The sequence below is a fragment of the Pelodiscus sinensis genome, chromosome 6, assembly GCF_052426305.1.
Source record: "Pelodiscus sinensis isolate ZL-2025 chromosome 6, ASM5242630v1, whole genome shotgun sequence".
Lineage (NCBI taxonomy): Eukaryota > Metazoa > Chordata > Testudines > Trionychidae > Pelodiscus > Pelodiscus sinensis.
In genome coordinates this window covers 61834594-61851527 of record NC_143057.1, presented here as the reverse complement: position 1 = coordinate 61851527, position 16934 = coordinate 61834594, and the positions used below count along the sequence as shown (strand labels likewise).

At 43.8% G+C, this 16934-nt stretch overlaps 1 protein-coding gene across 1 annotated transcript; it reads left to right on the top strand.

The window, feature by feature from the left end:
- Positions 1-4104: 4104 nt before the first annotated feature.
- On the top strand, positions 4105-15126 carry SRP19 (signal recognition particle 19). The gene is made up of 5 exons (XM_075932006.2): positions 4105-4281; positions 7453-7528; positions 8781-8852; positions 13113-13224; positions 14535-15126. Exons 1-5 carry the CDS (start codon positions 4244-4246, stop codon positions 14666-14668), a joined length of 432 nt encoding a protein of 143 aa, XP_075788121.1. The 5' UTR covers positions 4105-4243; the 3' UTR covers positions 14669-15126.
- The last annotated feature ends 1808 nt before the right edge of the window (positions 15127-16934 follow it).

Below are 16934 nucleotides of genomic sequence, written 5' to 3'. Positions count from 1 at the left end.
GCATCAACTATTTGATTAGTTAATAAGAGCGCTTCCGCCTTTGAAGTGTAGCAACAGCCTGAGAACTGTTAATACACTTCAAAGGCAAAAGCACTGCAGGGAACAAGCAGTCCTCCACTGGCCCAGTGCTCCCTGCGGCATTTCAAAGCGGTAGCACAGCATGGCGCCTGCAGTCAGCAGGGGAGTCCACAGTTGACCCTGGGTTCCATACGGAGCTGCTGCTTTGAAACGCAGCGTGTAGCTGGTCACAAGTTTCACGCGGCACTGCTGCTTTGAAGCACCCCATTCTCTTCTCCTCCCCTTGCTGCCTCTTTCTGATAGAAACATCAAGGGTGGGAGGGGAGTGACTAGTCATTCACATCCCTAGTTCAAACACAGAATCAGAAATGTAGGATTAGAAAGTCATCAAGTCCAGCTGCCTGCATTGTGGCAGGACCAAGAAAACCTAGGTCATATCCCTGACATGTTTTTAAAACTTCCAATGATGGGGGATTCCACAGTCACCCTTGGAAGCCTGTTCCAGAGATTAACTACCCCTATAGTTAGAAATCCTAACTATCTGCTGTAAGTCTCCCTTGCTGCAGATGAAGCCTATTACTTCTTGTCCTGCTTTCAGTGGAAACAGAGAATTTATCACTGTCCTTGTTAAGTCTCCTCGCGGTCTTCTTTTCTCAAGACTAAACTTGTCCAGTTTTTAAAATCTTTCCTGATAGGTCATGTTTTCTAGACCTTTAATACTTTTTGTTGCTTTTCTCTGGACCTTCTACAATTTCTCCCCATCTTTCCTGAAATGTAATGCCCAGAACTGGACACAGTATTCCAGGTGAGGCCTAATCAGCACAGAGTAGAGTGGAAGAATTACTTCTCATGTCTGTCTTACAACATTCTATTACTGCATTGCAGAATGATGTTTGCTTTTTTGTAACTATATCACACTGTGGAGTTATATTTAGCTTGTGGTCCACTATAATCCCTAAATCCCTTTCTGCGGTACTCCTTCCTAAACAGTCACTTCTCATTTTGTATGTGTGAAACTGATTGTTCCTCTCTAAGTGGAGTACTTTACATTTGTCCTTATTGAACATCATCCTGTTTACATATCCATCTATGCCTGCATATTCTGTACTGAGGGTTTCAGTCCTGTCACCTTGCATTTCTAAAATGACAATACTTAAGCTTTGACTGTATCTCCTATCTTCAATTTCTGCATTATCTTACCCTCATTTCTTGTATAAAGTTAAAGCTTCTGCTCAATTCTGCCTAGATCTTCATGAGCATTTTTCTCCTTAACACGCACGATTTTCTAAAATCTCCATTTAACTCCTATGTCCACTTCTAACTTCATTATTTAATACAGCATTAGGAACAGTTACTCAGTTAATATCTACCTCTTTTCTTTTGGCCTTCCCTTCACTCCATTCTGTGAAAAATTACAGCTCTCAAGATCATGGGTGAAATCCTGGCCCAATTGAAATTAATGGCAAAACTTCAGCAGAGCAAGTATTTCTCTCAACATATCACTCCTGTGTGATTTGCATTATATATACTTTTGGAGAAGCTCAAGCTCTAGCATGCTGAAAATATTACCTCTTTTTAAATAATGTAATTGTTCTAAATTCTGTAAGCATTTAAAATGGAACAGAAATTAGAAGTTCTTTAACAACTCTCTAGAATCTTGATTGCACTGTAGTATATTTTCCTTCCTGTTGTCTTTAATAGTGACATTCTTTCATAGTGACAAAACAGTACATTCCTGGCTGAGTGGGAGGCTATCTCTATGCTGACATATGTAGGTACTACAAGCTAATTTGACAGAACCCTCAACTGAAATAATATTTTATATATTTCAAAGTTACTACTTCATACTTTTCAATGCCCTACTGTTAGACCAGGACTGGGCCCTGATTGCTAAATACAGGTCCTCCACCTGCTTCGTATCTGTATCACTGTGTATTTAGTCAAGTCCGACAAGGGGAGATTAAACAATAACTGGTTTATTTACAAATCTAAGGAACAAACATAAAATAAATCCGGTTGTCATAAGTTAAAATTGACAAAACCCTAAACCCCACAACAGAACAATCCAACCACCATCCCGACGTCTGGAACTGGAAGGTAAGTGGATGCCTTCAATCTGGAAAACTGTGGCGGAGGCAGGAATGGACCTCAAGGTTCAGTAAGTGAGTGGTCCTCTCCCTGGAACTTCGATCTTCTTTCTTCTGCTCTTGACACACCTTCCTGAGTGTGGTATGAGGACCCTAAATGAAATGGATAGTGTGCGTGCAAGACTCGCCCCACTGCATACCCTGCACTAATAAACCAAGCCCTGTTTTGGGTTTGTTTTAATTATTTAGGTTTCATATTTAAGTAGCTTGTTATAGTTTTGAAAACTTTTTTCTTTACTAGGAATCTGGAACAAAACAGAGCTAATATCTCAGATTTAAAAAGCTACAGCTTTTTTCATGCCTTTAGCATTACACGTGTTCCCCTCTTACTGTTGCTAAATTAGCCATTAAATCTCTAAGTAGAAGTCATTAATTGAAATATTAAATGAAAATGTATTGGATTGTATTTTCTTTGCAAAGAAAACACCCCAGTAAGATGGAGAAATATACAAGGTTTACTTCTACTGTGCAAAAGAGAATGAGGAAGCCAGACTACACTTCTGGTTCCACAAGCAAGCAGCTCAAGCTTTACACCATGACAAGTCCTATGATAATAGTAGAGAGGTAGCTGTGTTAGTCTGATCTTTCTAAAACAAAAAGAAAACCTATGTAGCACTTTAAAGACTAACAAGTTGGTTTAATAGGTGATGAGCTTTTGTGGGCCAGACCCAGCTCATATTCTGAAAGAGAATTGGCATGACCATATATACCAAAGGAATACAATGAAAAAAGTGAACACGTCATTAAACTGACAAATCCAATTTAGAACAGAGAGTGGGGCCAGAGAGAGGGAGGGAGGGAATAACTGTTTATAAATCAATGAATGGCTAATCAGGGCTTCAAAGAGACTTTTACACCAGATTACAAAGAGAAACTTCAGAACTTTCATTCATGCTTAAATTTGACATTTTACGAATGGGCTTTAACAAAGATGCTAATTACTTTACACATTATAAAAACAGCTTCCCTACTTATCACCTCTAATTAGCCATTCATTGACTTATAAACAACTATTCCTTCCCTCCCCTCCACCTTCTGTTCTAAATCTGATTTGTCAGTTTAATAATGTGTTCACTTTTTTCATTGTATTCCTTTGGTATGTATGGTCTTGCGATTCTCTTTCAGAATATGATCTGAGGAAGTGGGTCAGGCTCAGGAAAGCGCTATTAAACCATCTTGTTAGTCTTTAAAGTGCTACATCGTTTTTCCTTTTGTTTTAGCAAGACTTATGATGGCAGTGATTCTAGGCTGCTAGAAAGGCATGTGGGGCGGCTTAGGCTGCTCCAGGAGCAGGGAGTGAGAGGCAGGGTGATCTGGTGGTGCCTCATTCAGGCTGGCGGAGGGGCTGTGCCTGTTTGGGGGCCTGCTCTTCAGCATAGGGCCCTAAGCCAGGGTGGCCAGTAACTTTTGATGAATTTGGTAATCAGGCAAGGGCCTTGCTCTTCCCACAGGGCAGCTACTTTTTCCTTGTGGGTACTTGAGTACAATGTGTTCCTTTTGTACTTGTACTCCAGTATCCAGAAGGATACTTTGGCTTTTTCTTAAATACAGTTTTTTCAAAGTAGCAGCACTTTTACTCAAGTCACTTTTTGGGTACTTTTTCCACTAGTGCCCCAGCCTTTGTTAGTCCGTAAGGTGCCACCAGGGGGCTGGTTTTACAGCCCTTCTAGTTCTCCCAGCCCTGCCTTACGACGCTGCGGTTACACCGGCCTCGCAGCTGCGCACTATCCGCCACACGCGGGGGCCGCTAGTCACGACGTAAAAGGGTGACGAGCACCCTAGACCGCTACAGAACGAAGCTAAACGGCAACTGGCCGCCCGGCTGGCAAGCCCAATTCAACTCCCGCGAGAGTTGGAGCACAACACACGCGACGCCCCGTGTAGCGTCTTGCCTGAGCGACAGGGCTACCGTCCAATAGCAATGTGGCAGCGAGAGCTTGCGCGAGTCTCTGGGCGGGCTTGCCTCGCGAGTTCGCTGCAGCTCTGGCAGGACGGCGCTCGGCTGCTGTGGGGAGCGAGCAGCGCGAGCGGGTGGACTGGAAGGGGGAGGTGGTGCTGCCCCTCCCCCCCCAACCGCTATGGCCTGGGCCGCCACCTCCCCGGCGGACAAGGAGAGGTAAGGGGAGCCCCGGGGGCAGCGCCCGCCCCGGGAGGCTCCGGCTGCTCGGTCCCGTGGCGCCGCCGGGCTTGGGGGGCCCTGAGCTGCTCTCGCAAGTTCCCGGGACGCCTCGGCGCTGCCCCGCGCTCCCTGGCGCAGTGGTCCCGGCCCGGTGCAAAGGCGCGTGGGGCCGCGCAGGCTGCTCCAGGGGCAGCGAGCGAAGCGCCGGGTGACCTGGCGGTGCCTCGCTCAGGCTGCAGGAGGGGCTGTGCCCGTTCGGGGGCCTGCACTTCAGCGTGCGGCCCTAAGCCGGGGGGGGGGGCAGTAACTTTGGACGGAGGGGGCCGCTCCGAGAGCTTGGTAAGAAGTCAGGGGCCCTGATATTGATGGAGGGGCTGCGGGGTCTGGGATGGAGGCTGCTGCGGAAGGGAGCTGGGGGTAGGGAACGATTTCCTGTAAAGAAATTAAGGAAGAGTTTATACCTGCCCACCTCGCTTGCGGAGCTGCTCAGGGTGCCTGAACTAATTATCTACTGTCCTCTGAGTCCTGACCCTGTAGACGGAGAGGGTGGGAAAAAGCCTTTGGGCTGGGGGGGGAGGGCGCAACATTAAGGGAGGTCGGGAGGCAGAGTGAGAGTTGATGCTGAGAGTCTGGCAGCTTCAGGTGCTGTCCCTGTGCCTATAGAACAGAGGTGGGCAATCATTTTTGCCCAGGGGCCACTTCAAAAATTTGTGAAGTAGCCCTGGGCTACAATTGGCTGGAGGGTGGGAGAGCCCCTTCTCTCCACCCCACCCCCCACTAGGCACCCATGCCCTGGAAGAGGCTTGGCATGCTCCCAACCCCCAGGCCATTCAGGGTCTGGGGGTCGGGGAGTGCGGTACTCCTCCTACCCTCCGAGGAGCATGTGGCACTTTGATGTGCCAAGGGCTCTTTGCAGGGCTAGGGCAGGGTGAAGGAAGCTTCACACAGCTCCCCAGGCCTTGATTGGCTTGGGGGCGGGAGAGTGTGCGAAGCCTCGCCTCTCCTCCCACTCTGGGAGCAGGCGTAGTGCTTCAAAGTGCCACATGCACCTGTCAGGGTGAGAGGAGGCTTCATGTGCTCCCCTTTCTCCAGGCCAATTAAGGTCTGGAGACAGGTTGCATGAAGTCTTCTCCACTCTGCCCCTGCCCTGCACATGGTGATTTGAAGCACTGTGTGCTGCTCGCAGGGTGGGGGTGGAGCAGCAAGGCCTCCACAGGCCAGATCTTCTTCTCAGCTAAGGATATTAGATACTGTGTAATTGAATAATTGTGTAACCACATACAATTTTAGTGGTTACCAATAGGGATGGCAACCAGTGTGCTCCTAGCCTGGCTCCTGGGGAGCCCCTTGCCAGTCAGCGCTGCTGCCCCTCTGTATCAGAGATGGCAGCAGCCTACAAGGGGAGCTGGTTTTAAAAACTGGCTCCCACCTTCTACCCCATGCTGCTGCCTGCCTCCCTCTTCTTCCTTCTCTCTGCCTTTGACACAGAGGCACCTGGGGGTGGGGAAGGGTGGAGTGCTTTTATAGTCAATAGGATTAACCGATAAGCCCAAATTTTTTGGTTAATCATGTAGTTGACATTCCTCTTCTCATTTCCAGGAGCTAGGCTATCATCAGTGAGAGTGCTTGCAAATAGAAGCAGCACATGTTCTCCGCTGCCCGCGTCCTCCGTGGCTTGGCTCCGCGTCTCCCTAGTCTGCTGGGGGGGGGCCCAGCAGACCAGGGAGATGCGGAGCGGCTTTTCTTGAGCGAGAAAAGTGAGTGAGAAAAGCCTGGTCTTCTGGGGGAGGGGGGGAGGGGGGGGAAGCACTAGCTCTCCTCCCCCCCCCCCCCGCCCCCCCGAGCAGACCAGGGAGACGTGGAGCAGCTTTTCTCGCCGTGGAGGCCGCGGGTGGCGGGACCACGGTACATCTGGGTGGTCCCGCCGCCCCCGTTCTCCGCGGCGAGAAAAGCCCCGTTCGTATGTAGGGATCCGACATAAGTCGGATCCACGTAATTCGGGGACTGCCTGTACACTGTTCAGTAACCTTCACGGCTACATGTAGGCGCACTCGGTTCGCAAGAGGAGCTACCCCTCCTCAACCTCCCCATGCTGCTACCTCTGTATGACAGGCAGCAGCCAACTGTCACCCTCCCAACCCCTTGCATGTAACCACTAAACATTTCAGAAGTTACTCATTTATTTAAACAAATTTTAACATCCCTAGTATAATCATCAATGTAGTGAAGGTTAGTAAGAAAGTCCTGCTTATTCTAATAAAACTAGAATTTGTTTCCAAATGAAATTGGAAGATGACTAATTAAAGCTGCATAATTAGCTAATGGAGTTCTGTTGCAAGATTTCAAACCTTGTAAGTTAATAGCTTTTATATCTGCTTAAAATAGGACAAAATTGTAAGGGATATAAAAAATTCATATTTCTGGGCTTTAACTATGCACTAATTTTATACTGGAGGGAAAAGCTCTCACTATGATCATTACATCATTATCCACAGTATGGTGGGTGGGTGGGTGGGTTTTTTTTTGTTTGATTTATTTTTTGCATTTTCTCCTGAATTGTTTGGTACTTGCACAGTCTGGCTATTATGAAGTAAAACCATGATATGATTTGGTGTAACAGTTTCTAAGTTTTAGAAATGGGTATTCCTTTAGGGCAGGGGTGGGCAAAAGGACCTCCTGTGGGCTGGATTCAGCCTGCCAAGCAGGTGGATCCAGCCTGTGGGGGAGCGTGCGAAGGGTCTTCCCTCCCTGACAGGAGCACATGCTGCTTTGAAGTGCCATGTGCTGCTCACAGGGCCAGGGCAGAGCAGAGGAGGCTTTGCACGCTGCCCCGCCCCCAGGCCATGATTGGCCATGGGGCAGGGAAGTGCAGGAAGTCTCCTCCCACGCCAGGGGCATGGGCACCTAGGGAGAACATGGTGGGGGAAAAGGTACTCCCTCACCCACAGACCAATCATTGTCTGGGGGTGGGGAACCTGGAAGTATCTGGGGCCCACCCCTTCTGCTTGATGCCCCGCCACTTCCTGTGTGGCCCGGGGCCACTTCAAAAATTTCCTAAGTGGTCCCTGGCAAAAAATTATTGCCCACCCCTCCTTTAGGGGGTTTTATGTACTTTAGAAGACACTATAAGCCAGTATTTTCCAATAAATTTGTATTACTTTTTTTTAGATTCATCTGCATCTATCCAGCTTACTTAAATAACAAGAAGACAATAGCAGAAGGAAGAAGAATACCTGTGGACAAAGTAATTTGTGGGTGGCCTGGGAAAACTAAGATGCATCACAATAGCTTGGAGGGAGTTTGGGAAGGAACTAACAATTGAGGACACCGCTGCTTTTTTTTGATGAGAAGGGGAGAAAATTGAATTCTGTAACCTATATGAAGACTGGGCATTGGTGTTAAAATGTGAATTCAACATGGGAAAGACTGGGTTTGCAGCTTCTTGTTTTCACATGAACAAGGCTCAAACACAGCAAGACTGGATGCAACCTCAAAAAACTGGAAAGCTTACTAGCCCAGGACAAAATCTTGCAGTGATGAGGGGAACAAATACTGATCACCTGGACAAGAAGGATTTAATAAGGCTACCTTAATAATTTGCTTGTAATTTGGTGATCTAAGTAGTTTAGATATCAGTATTTTTCACTCTTGTTTTGACTGTAGAGGCCTCTGTGATATCAAGGCTGTCTGACAATAGAACACATTTACATAACTAAATGTACTATTTCTTGTTTGTTCTGTGTCCACAACTAGTGCTCAGGATCCAATAGGAAACCCGCTGATAATGGAATAGACATACACTATATAACTTACTGAGATGTGCCATAGATTAAACAATGACTACTAAAACATCCATATTCTCCATATGCTTTGTTAGATTTTTTTTTTTTCTGTGATAGCAAAAAGGCAATTTTAACTTGAACTAGTAGCTGAGTCTGTCATTTGAGTGATTAGGCCCCTACCTCTCCAATAACTGATTTCCTGGTCTTCTGTTCCTTTCTCTTCAATCTCTGACACAGGCAAACACCCATGCACACCTGCAATAGCAAGTTTCTGCACCTGGGTCTCAGACTGGGCTTGTGCTATGAGCTAATAATAACAGAGTAGACATTGCCTTTTGTCTTAGAGCCCAGGTGTCAGCCCAAGTGAGACTGTTGCATAAGCCCATGAAAGTACTAAATCTGTCCCCATCCTTCCTGAGTTCCTACTCAGGCCTGTCTAGAGCTAATATTTCAATCCATGCTGCTGCTTTCCTTTGGTTCCTTTCTTTTTATATATTCCAGGAAATGTACAGGTTCTGGTTCACAAATAACTTTCATAAATGGAGAAGCAAGCAGATCTGTTTTCTCTGTTCTTTGTGCCCTCCCTCTCCCTAACTGGTTCTTCCCCTGAGGGATGTCAGGAACCCATCCAGTCAAAACCTAATTAGTATGCATTTGTTTCTCAGCAGTAAGTAATTTTTAAAAGAAAATATAGTAATTTAATTTTTTTAATAGGCTGTTGAAAATCCCACATCTACAGAAATCCAAGATGTATGTGCAGCAGTTGGACTCAATGTGCTTATAGAGGTAATATGAAATACATTTGGATAAAGACTTAATTTTTCACATATTCAAGAAAATGTGATGTAGAAAAAACATTGTCATGCAAACTTATTAACCAAGTCCTTTGATTTCTTTGACTGTAAGTAAACTTACAAGTTAAGTGGATGTTGGCACAATTGAGTACAAAAATTTTGAAGTATGAGGGCTAGAGAGCATCTTATAGTAGATTTACTGAGCTCAGTCTTTTTAGCTTATCAGAGTACAACAGGTGTCTTTTAGTGTTTAACTGCTGTGATGAGAAAATATAGGTACCGAAGGGCTCGTTAACCTATTGGAGAAACAAAAAACAGTCTCTGCAAGATGAAGCCAGACAATTGTGCCTAATTTCTAATTTAAATTTTGTTAACATTAAAAGTAATTTGCATTTAGGACTAACTAGCAAGAGAAGTTGTTCTTCTCTTGGCATCTTCACATCAGAACTGGGTGCCTTTCTTGCAGATGTGTTGGCCAAATACAAGTTATTGAGCTTTGTGTAGGAGTAACAGGGTGAAATTCTAGTTTTACCTCCTGAATGTGTGTCATCTTTTTGCTTTAAAATTGTTTAACTGCATTGTCACACAGTGCATTTTGACAGCAGAAAAGAGTAATTACCTTACATTTAACCTAAAAGTGAATAGTGTAAAGCTTCTATCTTCACAAAAGCATTTAGATTTTCATCAATATGATTATCTTTGTAATGTAAAGAATTTAAATAGATTTTTTTTGAGAGGTAAAGAACACTTCAGCTGTTCTCTGGTGCATGAAATGCCTAATAGTATAAAATAATACCTAAAACTTGACCATTTGGATACAGATTTCAAACACACCATCTTAAACGTTCAAAAATCAGATTTTTTTTTACGTACAATCAGTTGTAATAGTCTATAATATCGTAATTAAAATTGAAAAATTTATATTTAAGGACCTTGATTTATTTCCAAGCATATATACCTTTATTACTATGCTTTCAGAGAGCTGGCTCTATTTTTTTCTTGTCCCTTTGAAACATAAATAGCAGTCGTGACTTGTGAAATGGAAGCAGAGCCAAATGAAAGAGAAGAACTTTTTACTAAGCATTGCAAAGGGTTTCATAACTTTCAAATGAGCCTCGCATTTGTATTGATAACAGTTTAAGAAGTAGATCATTAAATTGGTTTCATCAGCATGTCAAGGAAAATTTTAGAACATTGGTTGTTTGAAAGGGACTTTCAAGTACTTCTGTCTTATGATTTCAGTAGTCCCTTTATAGCCTTCTGAATCTCTGATGCATATCGACATTCCTTGGCCTGCCCCTAGTATGCTGTATGGAAGCTATAAAAGCCCCTTAGCCACCTGAGGAAGAGTTCTTCAGCTGTGATTTCTGCTTAACACAGCCTATGGCTCTCTAAGCATGGGAAGTATGATGGAGATATAAGGTCTTAACACTGTGGTGTTGAGCTGCTGAGAGGCATCCATGTGTTGAACTTTATCTGCCTAAATTATACTAGGTCACTCTTGAGCTATCTAGAATCCCAGGGCTTTTAAAGATACCTTTCCCCTCATGCACTAGAGGTGCAACATGCAATGTTCTCTGTCTTTAAGAATGTCAAAGATTTATATCTTTCCCTTTTTTCTAGATGAGACTCTTTCCTTTGTGTTCTGTGTGGATTGCTCTCATGATGCCACCTTCATTTCTAAGTTACAAGCTTCAAACATAAAATTGACTAAACTTTAATCAGATTTATCAAAATGCAGTGCTGATAGAGTACTGAGATGTAATGTTTCATACTCCTTTCAAATAACTTCCATCAGGGCATGTGGCTCATCTCTGGAACTTTGGGAGCATTGACTTTACCAGTATGTTTAACACAAATAGGTATGCAAAATGCATTTATTTAGCATGGGAGGAAAGGGGCTACAAGCTCAGGAGCCAGTACACATGGGGAGCTGGCCTCTCTGCCCCATGTAAATGTTTAACCACTTAAATCTTCAGTGGTTACACACTTACCTAAATGAATTCATTTTAACAGCAGCATGGGGGAATGGTGCACATGTAACTGATGAGCCTGTTTAATCATTTCACATCCCTAGTATGCAGCTAAGTTGCATGTAATTAATTTTCCTTTCATAACTGCTATTACATACATGGCACAATTAACCATCATTAAAATGTATTTTAAAAATCCTAAACAAAATTTGCACAAAATAGAAAACCATAGTTACCTGATGGTAATATATCTATTTAAAGATGAAAATATTATTGAGATTATTCAGTAAGTATAGTAATTCACAATACTTAGAATTTTAAGTCCCATGTATGGTTTCCATATGTCTAAACCAAGGCTTTTGGTTTTAAGGTCAGAAGGGTCCATTAGATTGTCTAGTCTGACCTTCTGTATGTCACAGGTCACTTCATTACATCCAGTTACCCTGTGTTGAGACTGATAATATGGGTTTGGTTTAAACATATCTTGATTTGAAGTCTACAAGAAAGGAATCCCCCACTTCTCCCTGGTGGTATGTTACTGTAGTAAATCACCCTCAAGGGTATTTTTTTCCTAATTTGAGTATGTCTGGCTTTAATTTCTAGCCATTTGTTCTTATGTTTTTCTCCACTAGATTAAGGAGCCTTTTATTACACAGTACTTTTTCTTACTTACTATAATCAAGTCACCTTTCAATTTTTTTGGATAAACTAAAATCAAATTCTTGAAAAGGATGCAGTAGTTCGAACAGGGTGAGAGCCGTTGAGCTAAATAGATTGAGATTTCACAGAAGGGATTTTTTTTTCCAGTTCTTGAATAATTTCTGTAGCTTTTTCTTCACCCTCGACAGTTTTTCCATATCTTTATACAGTAAACTTCCGATAATCCGGCACCTTTAGGACCCGGGGGTTCCGGATTATCAGATATGTCGGACTATCAGAAGGGGGGGCTATGGAGTCTGGAGTGGGGTGGGAGGGGATTCCACCCCAGACCCCTCATAGCCCCCCCTTACGATAGTCCGGCTCTGCCCCAGGCATCCCTGATTCAGCCGCTGCTGGTCAGTTTCAGCAGCAGCTGAATCGGGGATGCTTGCAATAGAGCAGCTGGGGTGCTGCTGGGTTGGTCCCGCAGCGCCGACGGGCGGCGCTACGGCACCAACCCGGCAGCACCCCAGCTGCTCTTGGGGACGCCTGGGGCAGAGCAGCTGGAATGCTGCCGGGTTGGTCTCGCAGCGCCAAAGGATGGCGCTGCGGGACCAACCTGGCAGGACCCCAGCTGCTCTGCCCCAGGGGTCCCCGATTCAGCTGCTGGTCAGTTTCTGCAGCAGCTGAATGGGGGAAGCCTGTTCGGCTGCCCCAGCACTTCCGGGTTCCTGATGGTGCCGGAGCATTGGATGCCGGACTAATGGAGTTTTACTGTCGTATGGACAGCCAAACTAACATGGCATTCCAGTATCTGACTCACCAATGCTAAAATCACCTTTGTACTCACTGGTCCCCTTTTTATGCATCCAAGGTTCCCATTGACTCTTTAATACAGAATCCGAATAGGTGCTCTTGTTCAGTTGTTTTGTTCTGACTTAAGTTTTTTCAGTAGCTGCTTTTCACGAAGCAGTTCCCCCTCCATTTTGTATGTGTGCCCTGTGTTCCTGTTCTTGCATGAATAACGTTGCATTTGGGTATTTTAAAATGCCTTCTGAGCAAATGGGCTCAGGTTATCAAGTGATACAGGTGGCTTTGATGGTCCTGTCCACATCATTTGTTCATTTCTTCACCAATCTTTGTATCATGTGTAATTACTTTTATCAGTATGTCTTCAAGCATCTCCCTGCTTTTTGTGTTCTCTTCCTCCTTCCCCCACCCCCAAGAGAAATCTGGGCAAGGATAGCTATTCTTTCCTTTGAAATAATATTTTCTGCTGTTTTAACAGTATTCACTTTATCCTCACTAATCCAGCTCATACCTAGATTGCCTTAACTTCGGAACAAAATTTTAGGAAATTTAGTATACATACAACTGAGCTAGTTACAAGTCTAGCATGTGAACATATTTTCTCAATAAACATATGAGACAGTTCATTTTCAAAGCATGCACCTGGGGTCCACGTGCCTATGACCCCTCCCTCAAAAAGTTGTACATCTATGAGCAGGGTCCACTGGTTATGGACATTTTAGTACAGAGCAATTTTAAATTCATATTTCTTTAATGTCTGCTTATATTATGAAATTACTTTCTGGCTGTCAATCTCTAGTTTAACTGTTTTTCTTTTTTCTACATGCTAGAAGAACAAGTTGTACCCTAGAGAGTGGAACCGTGATATGCAATATAGGGGCAGAGTGAGAATTCAGCTCAAGCAGGAGGATGGCAACCCATGTTTACCTCAGTTTCCAACACGTGAGTGGAGTATTTGTTGAGGGCATATGTGCAGTGAGAACTTGAGTAACTATGCATTTTATCTACTTGTAACTTTTTCTGTGTCAAGCTGTGTTTGTGTCTCCCACACTAATGTTATTGTGACCAGTCTGTTAAAATATTAATAGAGAACCTTGTCGTTATGCATTTTAGATCTACCATTTGACATGTTTGGCCACTGTAAACCATAGAAACTGGTAGCTAAATGTTGTGAACCTTAGTGAAAACATGATTCTATTTTAGAGATTAGTCTTTAGTCCTGTTTTTCCTCACTTGGCTTCATTCTCCTTTTAAAAATTGGGACTTGAACGTTGTTTTGGCACACTGGGTGACCATTATCTCCAACAAAGCAGCAGCGCTATTTTAAAGTACCGTGTTGAGGTAGAAAGTTTCTCTCCAAAACCACTTTTTTTGCTTCCAAATTGTTTTTTCTTGTGTAAACTGTTGTCATACCTCAGTTAAATTTCAGTGCAGTTGACTCTAGTAATCCTGTTTGACATTGCAATTTTCTGCCTAGAATGCTCATAGGAAATCTAAAAAACTGGCCTAACTAAAGAAGCCTTATTAATGTTGACAGATAAGTAAGGGACTAGTGTGCAAAAAGGATAAGGGCAAAGATCAATCCACAGGGTGGAAGAATGAAACTGCTGGAAACTAGAAAGTGTCATTGATGGTATGATGGCCCCATGAGTTCCACTGATCAAAAGGGGAAGCTAGAGTCATGGAGTCTTCTGGAGGGAGCAAATAGTTAGGTCAGTATCTTGCCTCCTTGCAACATGTTCTGGTTGTCCATTCGCTTGTCCTTTTGAGGTCCAGACTAGCCCCAGCTATTTACAATATTAGCACACCAAGCCTATATAAAGATGACATTATGATGCCTTTTGGAGGCGTGATCTTCCTCTCTGGTGTTGCTTGTGAAGCAAGTAACTGCTGTGGGAGAAGTAAGGCGGAGAGGGAGGTCTAGGGCACCTCTTATGTATCTGCAAACTTGATCATGATCTGATTGATAAAGAGCAACTCAATTCCTTGATTAGGTCCCAAATTATTGTGACTTTGTTCTATTCCATTAGTTCTAATGATTCAGTTTAAAACTGCTCTGCACAAGTTCCCCCAGCAAACAGTGAGTGCCCTACTTCCATAGAGCACCTGGTTTCCCACCAGTACAGGGAAAAGAAGCAGAGCTTGTGTATCCAACTTACTGGGGGTTCCAGGTAGGCCCTAACATTAGGTAGGGAGTCTGTTAAAAGTTTTACAAACATTCATGCTAATTAACCCTTGCCTTTTGTTTCTAGGTAAATCAGTGATGCTATATGCAGCAGAAACAATTCCAAAACTGAAAACAAGGACACAAAAAATGGCAGGTAGTGACCAAAATCTCCAGCCAGGAGAGGGAGGCAAAAAAGGCAAAGGAAAGAAGAAAAAGTGAGCCTGTCACTGGCACTTTATGACCGGTGTGGATGGGACATTACTATTCATGAATTTGAACTGAGATACTGAAAGAGAAAACTGGCAAAATTGTACAGAGTTGTCTTCAATTTTTTACTGAACTGGAATGCATGTGCCTCACATTGTGTAACAGTATTCAAAAAAAGCCCGAATCTTAAAATAGCAATCAGTTTTAGAAGTTACAAACCACATAGACAATTTGGAAATGGAAACATGATCCTTTTCATGGATAAATATGAAGTTGTTTGGCTTAAAAAAAAAAAGCTTATTTTATGTGGACAGGATATTTGAAGTTCATTGCCTCAGTACAAAATGCATGTGTGCTGATAAAAAATTTTTCTTAAGTCTGGAGCCTATATATCACTGTACGAGGAAAATTCAAAATGAAGTTATCATAATCATTCACGAATGTTAAGTGTAATAAAGGTGGAAAAAACACATTTTGAAAAGCTAATTGTATAAAATATTTCAGTGAGAACTTACTTTGTTCTTTTTTCCTTAAGAGGCCTATTTGAAGAGAAGATATTTTCTACATCTCACTCGTATTAAAAGCTTGTGACTGTCTGCCTTCCCTTATCAGGTAGAAGGTCACAGGTTTCTCTTATGCTGCATCTCCACGGGGGGCAGAGGCACAGCGGGGAAATGGCACAAGCGGGGACTGAAGCTAGCGCTGGTTCCTACTGCAGGTGCTTCTGCTTTTCAAAAAAGAAAGTGCCACAGGGAGCACAGGGCTATCAGGGACTCAAGCAGTCCCTGCTTGTCCTGTGCTCTCTGCAGCCACGCCACCCACCCACCACCACCACCTCCTCTGAGAGGCAGCAATGATGGGGGGGGACAGGAGCCAATACTGGGGGAAGCCTGCTTAAAACTGGCTCCCCCCAGCACCATCTCCAGGGTGCCTCCTGCATCCCCTGCTGCTTCTATCAGAGGCAGCAGGGAGGGAATAGCGGACGCTGTTGTGAAGCAGTCCCTGTCCACAAGGGTCCCAGTGGGGAGCTGTCTCTCCCCCCGCCCCTTCCCGAACAGGGGCTGGTGCCAGAGCATTTTCTGTTCATGGTGGTCAATGCGGGCTGTCAGAGGCTGGTCTGGCATGAACAGGGGCTGATGGACTCAGTGTGAGTCAGGACTGAGCAGTCCCGGCTCATGCTGATCTCTGTGCCTCTGCATTTTAAACATAGAAAGAGCCCAATGGTTCTTACTACCTTTAAAATGCATAGGTGCAGCAATAAGGACAATCAGGACTGCTCCAGTTGGCTCCTGGAGCTGCTAGCCCTTCTGCGGATCCGTAGAGCGGTTCTTAATGACTAATTGACTATATGATTAGCCAGATAATTGCATTTTTAACATCCTTAGTGCTTATTAAATCATGCTAGTACTTGTTAATTTGTGTTTACAGATACTAGAAACTACTCAGTTTTATCCATACACCTGTATGCGAGTGATGGTTCAGGCCCTCTGCCTAAGGATGATATTTTTCTCCTGTCCTGGATGTCTTCCCTGACGTACGACTTTTGTGTGGTAGTTGTTTAAACAGTGTTCAAATGTATGGACTAAATGTTGAACCTGTCTAGTCCGGCACTGTGGGCTGGCAGCATCCTTGGTCTGCCATGATTTTTAGTTATCCATGATAAGTGGACAATGAGCTATGGCCAAGTTTCCTGTAGCCTCAAAGTTCTACTGGCCCTGTGCTGTTTAGCTCTAATTTACTCCTAAATGGCTTCTAAGAGCTCAGTAAGTAGTGGCAATGTTGGTAATGCTGCTAGACAATATTGATCTACCATAGTTCAGCAAAATTGGTGGTTTGGCACTGGTCAGGTGCTCAGGGTGCCAAACTAGAGGGGTTTAACCTGTATTAGATTTGACTATGGTGGATTATGAAAGCACAAACAAAGATATACTGCTTAATTTCAGTTCTACCTTACTGATCTCGCAGTCCATTTCAGCCAGAGTTACTAACATCTATTTATATACCACTGTGAGGAATCCAAACACTTGGCTTTACAGATGGCAGCAGTTTTAATTCTTGACTGCATAAAAACGAGCCTCACAAGAATTTCAGAGGTTGATCTTCAACTAATATTAGAACATAGCTAATGGTTGATACACCATGTAAAACAACATGTCTGCTATTTGGCTCATTGTAACATCCCTAATTTTAATGCAGGTTTTTTGGTAAACCTGTAACTGTTGGAATTTTCAGTGGTTATATGTTACACATGGGGTGGGGAGGAGGTGGCTCTGCGAGA

Coding starts and splice junctions, on each gene's coding strand:
- SRP19 (XM_075932006.2), top strand. CDS start 4,244: ATGGCCTGGGCCGCCACCTCCCCGGCGGACAAGGAGAG. Junction 7,529..8,780: donor GAAGAATACCTGTGGACAAA/GTAATTTGTGGG, acceptor TTTTTTTAATAG/GCTGTTGAAAATCCCACATC. Junction 8,853..13,112: donor GACTCAATGTGCTTATAGAG/GTAATATGAAAT, acceptor TCTACATGCTAG/AAGAACAAGTTGTACCCTAG.